Genomic DNA, 15,483 nt, shown 5'->3' on the forward strand with positions numbered 1-15,483 from the left:
GGAAATAATCAAACTCAGGGGCGAAATCAATCAAGTGGAAACAAGAAGAACTATTCAAAGAATCAACCAATCAAGGAGCTGGTTCTTTGAGAAAATCAACAAGATAGATAAACCCTTAGCCAGACTAACTAGAGGGCACAGGGAAAGTATTCTAATTAACAAAGTCAGAAATGAAAAAGGAGACATAACAACAGATCCTGAAGACATCTAAAACACCATCAGATCCTTCTACCAAAGGCTATACTCAACAAAACTGGAGAACCTGGATGAAATGGAGAAGTTCCTAGACAGATACCAGGTACCAAAGTTGAACCAAGATCAGGTTAATGATCTAAACAACCCTATATCCCCCAAAGAAATAGAAGCAGTCATTAATAGTCTCCCAACCAAAAAAAGCCCAGGACCAGATGGGTTTAGTGCAGAGTTCTATCAGACCTTCAAAGAAGATCTAATCCCAGTTCTTCACAAACTATTCCACAAAATAGAAACAGAAGGTACTCTACCCAACTCATTCTATGAAGCCACAATTACTCTGATACCTAAACCACAAAAAGACCCAACAAAGATAGAAAACTTCAGACCAATATCCCTTATGAATATTGATGCAAAAATAATAAAGTTCTTGCTAACCGAATCCAAGAACACATCAAAACAATCATCCATCCTGACCAAGTAGGTTTCATCCCAGGGATGCAGGGATGGTTCAATATACGGAAATCCATCAATGTAATCCAGTATATAAACAAACTCAAAGACAAAAACCACATGGTCATCTCGTTAGATGCAGAAAAAGCATTTGACAAGATCCAACACCCATTCATGATAAAAGTCTTGGAAAGATCAGGAATTCAAGGCCCATACCTAAACATGATAAAAGCAATCTACAGCAAACCAGTAGCCAACATCAAAGTAAATGGTGAGAAGCTTGAAGCAATCCCTCTAAAATCAGGGACTAGACAAGGCTGTCCACTTTCTCCATACCTATTCAACATTGTACTTGAAGTCCTAGCCAGAGCAATTCGACAACAAAAGGAGATCAAAGGGATACAAATTGGAAAAGATGAAGTCAAAATATCACTCTTTGCAGATGATATGATAGTATATATAAGGGACCCTAAAAATTCCACCAGAGAACTCCTAAGCCTGATAAACAGCTTCGGTGAAGTAGCTGGATATAAAATTAACTCAAACAAATCAATGGCCTTTCTCTACACAAAGAATAAACAGGCTGAGAAAGAAATTAGGGAAACAACACCCTTCTCAATAGTCACAAATAATATAAAATATCTTGGCGTGACTCTAACTAAGGAAGTGAAAGATCTGTATAATAAAAACTTCAAGTCTCTGAAGAAAGAAATTATAGAAGATCTCAGAAGATGGAAAGATCTCCCATGCTCATGGATTGGCAGGATCAACATTGTAAAAATGGCTATCTTGCCAAAAGCAATCTACAGATTCAATGCAATCCCCATCAAAATTCCAAATCAATTCTTCAACGAATTAGAAAGTGCAATCTGCAAATTCATCTGGAATAACAAAAAACCTAGGATAGCAAAAACTCTTCTCAAGGATAAAAGAACCTCTGGTGGAATCACCATGCCGGACCTAAAGCTCTACTACAGAGCAATTGTGATAAAAACTGCATGGTACTGGTATAGTGACAGACAAATAGACCAATGGAATAGAATTGAAGACCCAGAAATGAACCCACACACCTACGGTCACTTGATCTTTGACAAGGGAGCTAAAAACATCCAGTGGAAGAAAGACAGCATTTTCAACAAATGGTGCTGGCACAACAGGTTGTTAACATGTAGAAGAATGCGAATCGATCCATTCCTATCTCCTTGTACTAAGGTCAAGTATAAGTGGATCAAGGAACTTCACATAAAACCAGAGACACTGAAACTTATAGAGGAGAAAGTGGGGAAAAGCCTTGAAGATATGGGCACAGGGGAAAAATTCCTGAATAGAACAGTAATGGCTTGTGCTGTAAGATCGAGAATTGACAAATGGGACCTCATGAAACTACAAAGCTTCTGCAAGGCTAAAGACACCATCAATAAGACAAAAAAACCACCAACAGATTGGGAAAGGATCTTCACCTATCCTAAATCAGACAAGGGACTAATATCCAATATATATAAAGAACTCAAGAAGGTGGACTCCAGAAAGTCAAATAACCCCATTAAAAAATGGGGCTCAGAACTGAACAAAGAATTCTCACCTGAGGAATACCGAATGGCAGAGAAGCACCTGAAAAAATGTTCAACATCCTTAATCATCAGGGAAATGCAAATCAAAACAACCCTGAGATTCCACCTCACACCAGTCAGAATGGCTAAGATCAAAAATTCAGGTGACAGCAGATGCTGGCGAGGATGTGGAGAAAGAGGAACACTTCTCCATTGTTGGTGGGATTGCAAGCTTGTACAACCACTCTGGAAATCAGTCTGGTGGTTCCTCAGAAAATTGGACATAGTACTACCGGAGGATCCAGCAATACCTCTTCTGGGCATATATCCAGAAGATGTCCCAACCGGTAAGAAGGACACATGCTCCACTATGTTCATAGCAGCCCTATTTATAATAGCCAGAAGCTGGAAAGAACCCAGATGTCCCTCAACAGAGGAATGGATACAGAAATTATGGTACATTTACACAATGGAGTACTACTCAGCTATTAAAAAGAATGAATTTATGAAATTCCTAGCCAAATGGATGGACCTGGAGGGCATCATCTTGAGTGAGGTAACACAATCACAAAGGAACTCACACAATATGTATTCACTGATAAGTGGATATTAGCCCAAAACTTAGGATACCCAAGATATAAGATACAATTTGCTAAACGCATGAAACTCAAGAAGAATGAAGACCAAAATGTGGACACTGTGCCCCTTCTTAGAATTGGGAGCAAAACACCCAGGGAAGGAGTAACAGAGACAAAGTTCGGAGCTGTGATGAAAGGATGGACCATCTAGAGACTGCCGTATCCAGGGATCCATCCCATAATCAGCTTCTAAACGCTGACACCATTGCATACACTAGCAAGATTTTGCTGAAAGGACCCAAAGATAGCTGTCTCTTGTGAGACTATGCAGGGGCCTAGCAAACACAGGAGTGGATGCTCACAGTCAGCTATTGGATGGATCACAGGGCTCCCAATGGAGAAGCTAGAGAAAGTACCCAAGGAGCTAAAGGGATCTGCAACCCTATAGTTGGAACAACATTATGAACTAACCAGTACCCTGGAGCTCTTGTCTCTAGCTGCATATGTATCGAAAGATGGCCTAGTCAGCCATCACTGGAAAGAGAGGCCCATTGGACTTGCAAACTTTATATGCCCCAATATAGGGGAATGCCAGGGCCAAAAGAATGGGAATGGGAGGGTAGGGAAGTGGGGGGCGGTATGGGGGACTTTTGGGATAGCATTGGAAATGTAATTGAGGAAAATATGTAATAAAAAAAAACAGTGGAAAAAAAAAAAGAAATCCCACAAGAACACCAAGCTACTCAGCCATAATATATATATATCCTACCTAGGTTAAGAGTCCTACAGACTTCCAGATCTCTGCAAGCCTTCTTAAATCCCAGGTAGTTGGCAGTTGCTATGAGCATAGCTAAGCAAATGTCCTTGTGGTAGAATAGAGCTTTCTTCAGGTATATGACTAGGAGAAGTATAGTTGAGTCTTGAGGTAGATTGATTCCCAATTTTCTGAGAAATCACCATATTGGTTTCCAAAGTAGCTGTACAAGTTTCCACTCCCACCAGCAGTGGAAGTGTATTCCCCTTGCGCTACATCCTATCCTGCATGAGCTGTCTCTTGTGTTTTTGATCTTAGCCATTCTGACACGTATGAGATAGAAACTCAAAGTCATTTTGCTTTGTATTACAGAAGCTATTCAGTTTCATAAGGTCTCATTTATTAATTGTTGATCTCAGTGCCCATGCTATTGATGTTCTGTTCAAGAAGTTTTCTCTAGTACCAAGGAATTCCCCAGTTTCTCTTCTATGTGGTTCTGTATATCTGGGTTTCTGTTGATGTCTTTGATCCATTTGGACTTGAGTTTTCTGCAAGGTAATAGATATGAATCTATATGCATTCTTCTACTGGCCAAAATTCAATTAGACCCACTCAACTTGTTGTTGATGCTTTCTTTTATCCAGTACATATTTATGGCTTTTTTAAAATCAAAAATCAGGTCTCCATAGGTGTGTGGATTTACATCTGAGCCTTTGGCTTGATTCCATTGATCAACCTCCTTTCATAGCAATAACATGTGTTTTTTTTTTACTAAAACACTGTAGTCCTGTTTGAAATCAAGGATAGTGTTACCTCCAGAAGTTCTTTTTATTGTAAAAGATTGGTTTAGCTATCCTGGGTTTTTAGTTTTTTCATATGAAGTTAAGTATTGATCTTTTAAAATCAGTAAGGAATGGTGTTGAAATTTTGATGAGAATTGCACTAAATCTGTAAATTGCTTTTGGCAGGATGGCAATTTTTACTATGTTAATCCTGCTGATCCATGAGCATGAGAGATCTTTCCATCAATAGTAGGCTTTTAATCTTATTTTTTCATGGAAAGTAGGTTCTTCTCTCATACAATATATCTGAACCACATGTCCCCCTCACTCTACTCCTTGTTATTTCCCAGAACTCCCCCTCTAATCCAAATGTACTCCCTCTTCATTTCCTCTTCCATAAATAGAGATAGCTCAGGAATCGGGGGTGTTTAAGTTCTTAAGATGTTAAGTGCTTACTTAGAGCAATACAGTTTTACAGGTTACAGCTTCTCAAAACGTATCCTTTCAGGAGCTTCAGGTCATTGTACACAGGGGTGGCACAAGCTTGACAACTGATCTTTACATGTATTTAGAACAATTTGTCTCATCTTAGGGCAGTTAAAACAACTTACCAAATTAATATTTGTCAGAAATGATCATATTTATTTCCAACTCATAGGAAAGTCAGAGGAACTACAATGAAGATTGCCTTTGTCTACAGGTTTGTTTTTTTAAAGAGGGCTAGATGTAAAATGTGTAACTGGCCTGAAGACATCATTATGTGCACTGAAATGATCCTCCTCCAGAGTTCAGGAAGGAGTTCAAGGCCTTTATCAAGAATATGAACATCCCTCTTCCAAAACTCTGAAACCTGCATACAGCTGAAATTCAGTTTACAAACATTAAGGCACAGGTTTCTGCCCTTAGTATTTTAGTATCTGGACAAATATTTTCTATAGGAGAAGAAATGGGGTAAGAGATGTAGGATAGCCACCATGGTACTGGCACTGTATTCTGCAGACAAGGCAGAGCACAGACAAGCTCAGTGAGCTGAAGGAAAAAAATTCTGTTTACATCAAATTTCTTACATGTATATAGTCAAAAGAACTGATTTCTGTGTTTTAGATTTCCATGCAAATAGGCAGAATGGTATTTGTTTTAAAGAGGGCATGGGAAGCTTTGTTTTGGAAGGATCTCTTTACCAAAGATATTTACTGGGATTGTCCTGGACTAAGAGATGAATACCAGGTGGATCTTCAAAGTTTAGTTAACTGCTTTTGTGGTTGTGGTAAGGGATGGAAGTTTGGATAGAGAAGACAAAGTTTGAGGAATCATTGGCAGATTGTGGCACTATAAAGGGGCAAATACAAAGGCAGAAAGTTTATCCTGAAGGTGGAGGCAGAGGCTCTGTTGAAGTAGCTCCTCTTTTTCTTCTTTACAACTTCAGTGGACTTACCTTTTTTTCCAGAACCCAGCCTTGCTAAAGACTGTGTGGATATTTGAGTGAGAAATGTGCCCATATACTCATGTATTTGAACACTATGTTTGTAGTTGATGGCACTGTTTGGAATAGTTTATGTTTGGAATCTTGCTGGAGGGTGTGTGTAGGGAATATCTTTGAGAGTTTTGTGTTAATCCTAAAATGTGAGGGAAAAAAAGCCAATGACCCAAAATATCATGACCAAATTAATTAAAGCAAGTAATTAACTGAAGCAAGCTTTTTTATCCATGTAAACATGCTGCCTCAACCTAAGCTGGGGTTTAAAAATTCAGCATTAGACATGAGGGAGACAAGGTTGTTACAGTTCAAGGGTTGAGGGTTTTGAAATGAAGAACTTGTTGGGAAAGATAGGCAGAGTTCTAGGAGCAGAACATAGCAAGGTGGTCATAACAATGTAGTTATAGCAAGGTTCAAACAAACGTAGGGGTTGCAAGATGGTCATTACAACTTTTGAATCGAAGCCATGATTGCCATTTCCTGGAACAGTCAGTGCAGAAAATTTGAGTTTAGGTTATGGCTAGAGAATAGTCCAATACTTGAGGAAAAATAGGTTTGACAATGAACAGAAATGAGCCTAGTTTTTCTTTACTATAAGATAGCTTTTAAACCTAGTGTGGATGCATGCTGGTTCATCAATAGCTTTGTCACACTAGGGATTCTGTTTCTTCATTCTTGCCTTTATAGATGAGATGACTCTGCAACCTGAACCTGGAGCCATGCCTATTATTTGCTGCCATGTCTTCCTGACATATGAACCCTTATACATATAGAAAAAAACTCTTCCATAACCTATTTCAGTCATGGTGTTTTGTCACAGCAACAAAAAAGTAACTAATACAGAATGATAGGACATTCTATTAGTAGCAAAACCAGAGATGAAGTTTAACAGTATGGCTTTGGGTCTTATCAGAGTATCACAAACTGCAACAGTAATCAACATCATTAACCTGTACATCCCTTGCAGCACTGTGGATGACCTCTGCAGAACTTCCCTTACTTCCCATATGGCTGCCCTCTATTCCTTCTCAGTTTTTCTTTTATTTTTCTTTTTATTAAAAATAGAATCTTCTTTTATTTTTTCTTATTCTATACATCCCTGCCACAGTTTTCCTTCCCTATACTCCTAGTGCCCAGACCTATCTCCTCTCCCCACAAAGGCACCCTCACTTCATTTCCTCTTTAGAAAAGGACAAGGCTCCAAGAAATTATGGCCATGCAGGACAAAAATACAACACAATAAAACAAAGCAGAAGCACTCATATCGAAGCTAAACAAAGCAGCCCAGGAGAGGAAAGTGTCTCAAGAGCAGGTAAAAGGGTTGGAGAAACTCCTGCTTCCACTGTTAGGAATCTTACAAGAACACCAATGTAATAGTTGCAACATATACACAAAGGATCTTGTGTATACCCATGCAGTTCCTGTGCTTTCCTCTTCAGTCTCTATAAGCCATGTGATCTCTGCTTAGTTCTCTGAGTCGTCCATGTTCTCCTGGTTTTCCGAGGAAAGTTTACAGCACAAAGTGCCTACGTAAAGAAACTGGAGAGATCTCATGTTACCAATTTAACAACACACCTGAAAGTTCTAGATCTAAAGAGAAGCAAGTACACCCAAGAGTAGTAGAAGAAAGCAATTATCACATAGAGGGCTGAAATCAATTCAATAGAAACAAAGAGAACAGTACAAAGAATCAATAAAACAAAGAGGTAGTTCTTCAAGAAAATCAACAAGATGGGCAAACCCTTATCCAAACCAACTAAATAACATGGAGAGATTACCCAAGTTAATGAAATCAGAAATGAAAGGAGGGGCATAACAGTAGACACTGAGGAAATCCCTAGAATCATAAGGACATACTTTAAGCATCTGTGCTCAACTAAATCAAAACAATCTCTCAATAGGTACAATTTATCCAAGTTAAATCAAGAACAGATAGACCTATAATCCTCCAGTGAAACAGAAGCCATCATCAAAAGGCTCTAAAGCAAGCAAGCAAACAAACAAATCATAGCCAGACCGTTTTTGCCCAGAATTCTATCAGACTTTTAAAGAAGAACTAATGCCACTACTCCTCAAATTACCCCACAAAATAGAAACACAACGAACACTACCCAATTCATTTCATGAAGCCACAGTTACTCTGATACCCAGATGATACAAAAACTCAAAAAGAAAGAGAATTATATACTATTTTCCCTTATAAACATAGGAATTGAGTTCACAAAGCTGGATATTACAGCTGTCTCAGTCTTGTGCTGGAGTACTAGGGAAGTCCTGGAAAGCCACTGGTCTTTAGTCTATTTTGAAATCCTGAAGAATTAGGCTCTAATACCAAGGAAGAAATGCATCTGTAACAGGACTGAACTTGCCAGAGAGAGTGAAGAAAAGCAGACAAAAGCAAAACCTTCCTTTTTATATACTGTGCCACTAGATGGTGTGGTCCTTAAGATGGCTCTTTCTACCTCAAAATATCCAATCAAAACTAAACAAACAACAACAAAACCAACCAACCAACAAACAAACAACCCCCTCCCCCTCCCAACAAAAGCCTGCATGGTACTTCTCAGCTACAAACGTTGACAGGTATGGTCATGTTGACAACTAAGATTAGCTATCCCAAAAATCAAATGTACTATTCTAAGAGAAAATTCCCTTACAATCCATAGAATGATCTTGGCAGCAAACAGCTTTAATCTCTGGCCCTAATAGTGCTTTTACTTGAGCCTCGGCCTGGACCTGTCATTCATGCTGTCAGGCTTACTGATTGGGTGTAATAAATGGCCTAACATTAACTTGACACAAATACTATCTCACTTAATCTCTGCATCTCTAATATTTATATGAATAATTTCCATTCTACTGATGAGAGAACTCAGTCATAGATACTGAACTGTAGACCCAAAGGCAGAGTGAGGAACTGGCAGAAACAAACTTACCCTCAGGACCACATTATTAGTGCTCCTGTATCTTTCATTGTGTGGTAATAAGACAATTTAGGATTTTACTGCTAGTTACTGGACAGTAATTCTATCAGATGTCCTTTTAAGGTACTATCAATTAAAATAGTCCTAGAGCTCAGTTAGCCCTCCCAAGTATTTATTTCTTTCACCTTTTATCACTATAGTGTGCCTCAGTCAAATTTAAGATACTACTGATAGTTAACACAGAAGAATATTACAACATTTAGGTAGAAAATGTAATTTTTTAAAACTTAATACAAAGCAAAGTCACCTTAGGAGGGTGAACATCAGCTGAGTTACATCTATTGGACAGGCCCATGGACTAGTCTCTGGGGCCTGATGATGATGTCCAACAACCCAGTGTTATCCCCGCTTGAATGGTCCCAGGTGATAAAAGAAAGAAGGAGGGGCAAGCTATGAAGCAAGTCAGTAAGCAGTATTCCTCCATTACCTCTACCTCAGTGCTTGGCTTCAGATTCCTGCAGGACAGACTGTGACCTGGAAAGTCCAATGTGAAATAAATCCTTTCCTACCTAAGTTGCTTTTGGTCCATGTTGTACCACAGGAAGAGAGAATCAAACTAGGACATGGTTTTGGTATTTCATATTTTTATCTACGTGTTCTTTGTTTGTTTGTTTGTTTGTTTGTTTGTTTTAAATGTACCCCTTTAATGATGGACTTATTTTGAGGTTCTTGTTGCTTTCTACCTTCAAAAACTTCAGATCTGACTCTAAGGAGTATTAGAGCTTCATTTGCACCTGAACCTGTTTTCAGACTGTTGGACATACAGGTGTTGCCTTTTCCCCACATGTCTTTCCCTCTAAAAAAAAAATTAATGAATTTGAGGAAAAAAAGGTTTTGCTTCAAATATGTGTTCATCAAATTTCTTACAATATGTGCCTTCTTCATACTCAGCATCCTGTGCAGATCTCCTGGTGGTAACTTGATGAAGTGCATCTGTTGTCTTTCTCCTCCCAAAGGTTTTCATTCATCAGAAATGCAAGCAAAGAGTTGTAGGCACACAGTGGGGGGTTTATGAAAGTCTGCATCATTTTCAGTAGAATCTCATTTTTATTGGCAAAGATGCTTGATGTTTCTGGTGTATTCAAACTGCTCATTCTGCTGCTTCAGCCTAAACAGTACTGGAGGTATCATGTTCATCTAAACATACAATTCTTGATTGATTTTGAATCTAATTGAATTTATCTAAGGATTGTCCATTCATGTTTGAAATATTATTCACTTATGTAGTATTTTTTTTCAGTGTGAAGTAAGATTTTCCTCTCTATATATTGCCAATTATTAAGTGTAATAATGGTTTGAAAATGATAGTAATAATTCTAAAATGGGTTCAGAATGAATTAAAAAGACAATCATTGGTCCATAATAACAGTGCTTTCTGGACTTTGAAAACAGTAGAAAGCCTAGCTGTGGGATTCCTTCTGTTAACTCATATCAGGCCAGAATGTTCCATTTTTCATACTTACTGAGAAAGATTTTGTGATGAAATAATATCAATATCTGTGATATGAAAAAATATAAGTAGCCATAATGATGCCCCAAACTGCTGATCATTGAGTATTATGCATCCATAGGGAAATCTGGTAAATGTCCATCCTCTCTGTGCCCACTTTTCATGTTTTCAATCAGAAAACTGAGTGTACAGTTTCATTCTAACGTGCAAGATATTAAAGAAATTCCATAGCATCTTTAGGTTCTGCAACTGAAACATCAGAGTGGTGAAATGATGTTGTTCTGAAAGCTCAAGATCTCTCATTAACTCAAGGAACATGGCATGTGACAGTATTCCTAAATGTGACTAACTACATGACTACAATTTAAGGTTAAGTGAAATAGGATTATACCATGGGTAATCATCTTAGACCATTAGGTTCCAGTTCAAAATGATTTCTGACATGGAATTACTGAGGAGGAAGAGGTAAGGAGGCCTTTGGGGAAAGTGGGTCTCCAGTTCAGGAATGCATAGTCACAAAGGTCTGATAATCTTCAGGATACCCTACTATATCTATATAGCTAGATATAGTTGAAGTTTCATGTTGAAGTTTCATGTTGAAGCATATCCCCCCAAGGAATTAGGAGAAAATTGGGAACCACGAATAAGATTTAAATGTAGTATAAGGGAGCTAAAATTTTTGAAAAATAAATCAAATGGCAATTACAAAGATACACCCCCAAACTGAGAAAAAATAGGCAGGAGTGATATAAGAAAGTTACAGAAATGTACTTAAATTGAAACAAAATTTGACCCAGAGCTAAGATGTGGGTCAGGTGAGAGACTGGTTGACTTGCATACACTAAGTTTTGAGACTATTATCTGTGGCCTCATGATGGTGGACACCCAGCACTAAGACTCCAGCTAAGGATATAATGACTGAAGGATTCAGAGTTCAGGACCAGCATTGTTTACCTGAAACCCTTCCCCCCAGAAGTCAAAAATAAAAACAAATATTAGCCTAGAACTTTAATAAATGTAAAGAAGGGGACAGAATTGGGGCATTGCACAAAAGCTATGATACAACTAAGAGGTTCAGATGACTGATGCTTCAACAGAGGCTGGAAGTCCTAGTGCAGAAGTGAACAAGAAGAGAGAAGAATGTTTCTTTTAGTAACTGATATGTGGTTTGTTAGTATGTGTTATATGTATTTTTGTATGTATGGTGGCATACACAGGTTAGTATGAATATACGTCTGTGCATGTGTACAGGTCAGAGGCTAATAGATAACTCTATCATTTATCTTCAGACAGGATATCTTACTTAGACATAGAACTTACTAGTTGGGAAACTAATCACATGGGGATATTGTGATACTTTAATATAGCTAAAGAAATAATAGAAGAAACTAGATTACGATGTTAATTTTTTAAAAAATTGTTCTTTTAAAGCAAGAATGATTTTTCCCACTCACTTATCACTAATGATACATGCTAATAATATATAAAATCTTTCTAGTAATCTTGTGATCAGTCCTGTTCTCCCACTAATGAGCCATATTACACCAAGCAGCAAACAGCTCAAAAAGGAAAGAATCTGTGGATTTTGTCTTGATGATTGCTACTTTCTCAACTCCTACATGCATGCTTTTATAGATTTAACTGAAAAGTACTTGGTGTGTGTGTGTGTGTGTGTGTGTGTGTGTGTGTGTTTAGCACGCAGACATTTACCTGCCTATATTCTAATTTTGACATACATTTGAAAACACATTTATCATGTACCCAAACACTTTTTGGTAATAAAGGACTTTGAGGAATATATCACTTGTATTAGTTCAAGAAAATAGGTTTTCCCAAAACAGAGAAAACATGAATTATCTGAGAAACTTGCTCAGAGGTATTGGTGTGACCTAATTAAAAAACAAAATAAAACAAAACAGATGTTACAATTCAAAATATATTGTTTCAATATTTTTAGTAATGAGGAGAAAGATATCTGGTTTTTATTTTTGTTTTTGTTTGTTTGTTTGTTTGAATTTTTTTACTATTTTCCTTTATGTCCTTAATAGGCAGTTTATAGAGTTCCATAAAGCAGTGAGTTGAAACTTTAGTTATAGAAAAAAAGCACATAAGTTTGATTTCAACTGCCAAACTGATGATCCAAAGTGCCACTTTTCGTCCATCAAAAGGGTACAGAGTTCTGATTGAGATTGCACAGATAAGTGCTCAGATAAAAACACTGTCACACATTTCAGCCTTATACTTGAGTATTGACATATCCTTAAAGTTCCAGATTATAGTTGATAAGTTCACCAAGTCATTACAAACATATATGTTCATTGTATGCTGTATGTCTCAGGATATGTTTCATATATTGGAAATATATATTGATAATATATACTAAGTTTTGTTTTAAAATTAAAGAAGGCCATATATATGTTTCAATTAGTAAAATAATTTAAAATATTTGAGCATCAGAACTGGAAAACCAAAGTATTTTATAAAACATGACGTCTGGTAGAACAACATTCCTTCCTCCAGATGATTCTGAGAAATCCTTTATGTTATTTGTAAGTTGCCTTAGGTTAAAGTGAGCAGAGATCCTGAAAAAAAATCAATGTAACAGATACTGATAACAAAGAACCAGGCCAACAGGGTTGGAGCATGAACACAAACCTCTTTCTTATAATATCACCTCTCTGCAGCCAGTGAACTGCAGAGGGTGGGGCAGAAGGAAGTGCACTCCAAATGAGAAGAAAGAGTCTAACTTCCAAGAAGTGTCGTGTTATTTCGTCTCACAAAAAAAACATCTGTATGAGATTGTACAGTGAAGACAGTGCACATCCAGTTTATCAGGACAGCAGTTTATCAGTGAGAGTCAGGAGGGAACCCTACAGAAGGCGCTGGTTAAGGATGGGAAACTGGACCTGGCTGGCACTGTAAAGATCCATGCAGACTGAAGAAAACCTTCCTGGTCTCGGAAATATAGTAGTCAGGCCATAGCACCACCTCTGCCCTCCACAGCTCCAGTACAATTACTGGACTCCTGGCCATATTCTGCTCTGTTAGCATGTTTGATAAGTCCAAAGTTTTCTACTTTCTAATTAAAAACAACAACAACAACAGAAATAAATAAAAATACTATTTTGCTAGTCTCCTGTGAACAGGAACATGTATTGATTTTATTGGCGTGAAGTCACAGCTGCTTGGTCTGGTCAGTACTGCAGGTAGTCCATGCATGAGAACCACCGAGCCCTCAGGACCTCTATCTTTGCCACAGCCACTGAACAGTCAGCGTTTTCACAGGTCCAGGAACTGATGAGTGAAGAAACCTTGAAGTTCCAAATATTAGAAAATGACAAAATACAAAAAAAGGCAAGTCCCAGGTTGAGCTGTTAAATGCCACACGTAGGTACTAAAATAGACCTACTATACTTTACTAAATTCTATAATTTCTGACAGTTCATCTTACTGTGTTTCTCCTTTTATAGTATCCTACTATTTAATATGCATCCCCACACTTGTTTTTCAAGATGCCCAATTCACTAATCAAAGAAAAGCAGTCCAGACCCATTATCTTTAGTGGTACTGGATCCACACTTAATTAGGTTTCCAACATCACTGTAGAGCCCACATTTGGAGTAATGTTAAAATGATTTTAGTTTTGTCCTCAGATTCCATTAAGTTCCTGTTAATTATCCGTGTTGAAAAGTGTTCAACTGTGCCGGTTTTGATGAAAGTTGAATTATTTTATTTCACATAAGAAACAAGTCAGCACTTCAACACCAAACAGCCCATTTGTTAGTGAGATGCAGTGCTTCCTCCTAAGTAGACCTGTGTGTGCTACTGAGCGCAGGAGCTGTTTCTCCATTAAACCTTGGTCACCTCAGCTCACAAGACTTCCCCCAGTGTCTTGCAAGGATTCACTGGTGAATCATTGATTGTTACTCTAATTTTAATGATAATTGTTTCTTCAGGTTTCCTAATGCCTCGGCAGTTAGACATTAATGATTATACATGCCTTAAGAAGTGTTGATAAGGGAATGAGATTACAATCTTGCACAATTTTAGCTGACAAATTAAAGTGTAAATTAGGTTTTCCCTTAGACAGAAAATAACTTACCTGAAGAGGCAGGAGAATGTGAACCCTCAGTAACTCTCCATTTTCTTTATCCTGTTTTACAGATATTCAGAGTATCAGAGGGTTAGCAGTGGACTGGGTTTCACGTAATTTATACTGGATTAGCTCAGAATTTGATGAAACACAAATTAATGTGGCAAGATTAGATGGCTCTTTGAAAACCTCAATTATTCACGGAATCGATAAACCGCAGTGTCTGGCAGCCCACCCAGTCAGAGGGTAAAGTATGATTTTTAAAAAGTTTTTAAAAAAAAACATTTTGCACATTAGTTTACATTTTACATAAAAATTGTTTAATTCAGATGATGCATATGTGGAGGGCAGAGTCAAAATGTAAATGTGAGGGTGGAAATTATAAAAGAGATCCAGAGTCCTGGATAGAGATTTTTATCTAGATGAAATTCAATTTATAAGATCTCTTTAGTGGTTGTTTCTAGGGAATGAGAATTAAGAAAGAAAAGAAAAGAATTGAGGAAAATAATGCTTTTGTTTTGAATGGTGGTTTTCAACATTTTCTTACTGCATGGTCAGTGCAGAGTTGTTGGGCCTTTGTCCCTGGTGAGTCACAGAACCTGGGTAGTACAAAGCTTCTAGGAGGGAGGGCTGAAATGAGTTTCTTCCCATCTATAGCATGTAATTCCTTCTTAGCCAAGTGGATTTGGTTTTGATGAAGGACAAAATGAAAGTAGCTCGCTTTAACCTTGCCTAAGCATTAGACTGGAATGTAGAAGGAAAATGAGAATAGATAAATATCTTTCAAGACAGGTAAAAGCAAAAGAGGGGCTTTCTTCCTAGGCAAACACACAGGGGCCAACATATTAAGTCTTTTGGAAAAAAATTAATTCTTAGCCTCAAGTTATTTTTACTTTATTCTTTGACACATGCTTCTTTTCAATGAATGGATTTGCATGCAACATGTTAATCCATATATTTTGAATTAAGGAAACTGTACTGGACAGATGGAAATACAATAAACATGGCAAATATGGATGGAAGTAACAGCAAGATTCTCTTTCAGAACCAAAAGGAACCAGTTGGTAAGTACTTTTTAAAAATAAATTAATAGTGACAAGTTTAATGTGATACACTTCCATGACTTTGAACTAAGCCCTGAAAAGATTGTAAAAGATCAGGGGACATTTG

General features: G+C 37.5%; 1 protein-coding gene across 3 annotated transcripts in view; it reads left to right on the forward strand.

Annotated features, from left to right (window-relative positions):
* Window positions 1–15,483, forward strand: part of Lrp1b (LDL receptor related protein 1B) — a 2,026,300-nt gene that overhangs the window by 1,346,638 nt on the left and 664,179 nt on the right. For all 3 annotated transcript variants that reach the window (XM_021181392.3, XM_029472167.2, XM_029472172.2), the window contains exons 30-31: window positions 14,385–14,559; window positions 15,283–15,377. In XM_021181392.3, the coding sequence (XP_021037051.1) occupies window positions 14,385–14,559; window positions 15,283–15,377 (270 nt within the window). The remainder of the gene's footprint in view (window positions 1–14,384; window positions 14,560–15,282; window positions 15,378–15,483) is intronic.

Source organism: Mus caroli, unplaced genomic scaffold, assembly GCF_978045245.1.
Source record: "Mus caroli unplaced genomic scaffold, Mus_caroli_1 scaffold_2, whole genome shotgun sequence".
NCBI lineage: Eukaryota > Metazoa > Chordata > Mammalia > Rodentia > Muridae > Mus > Mus caroli.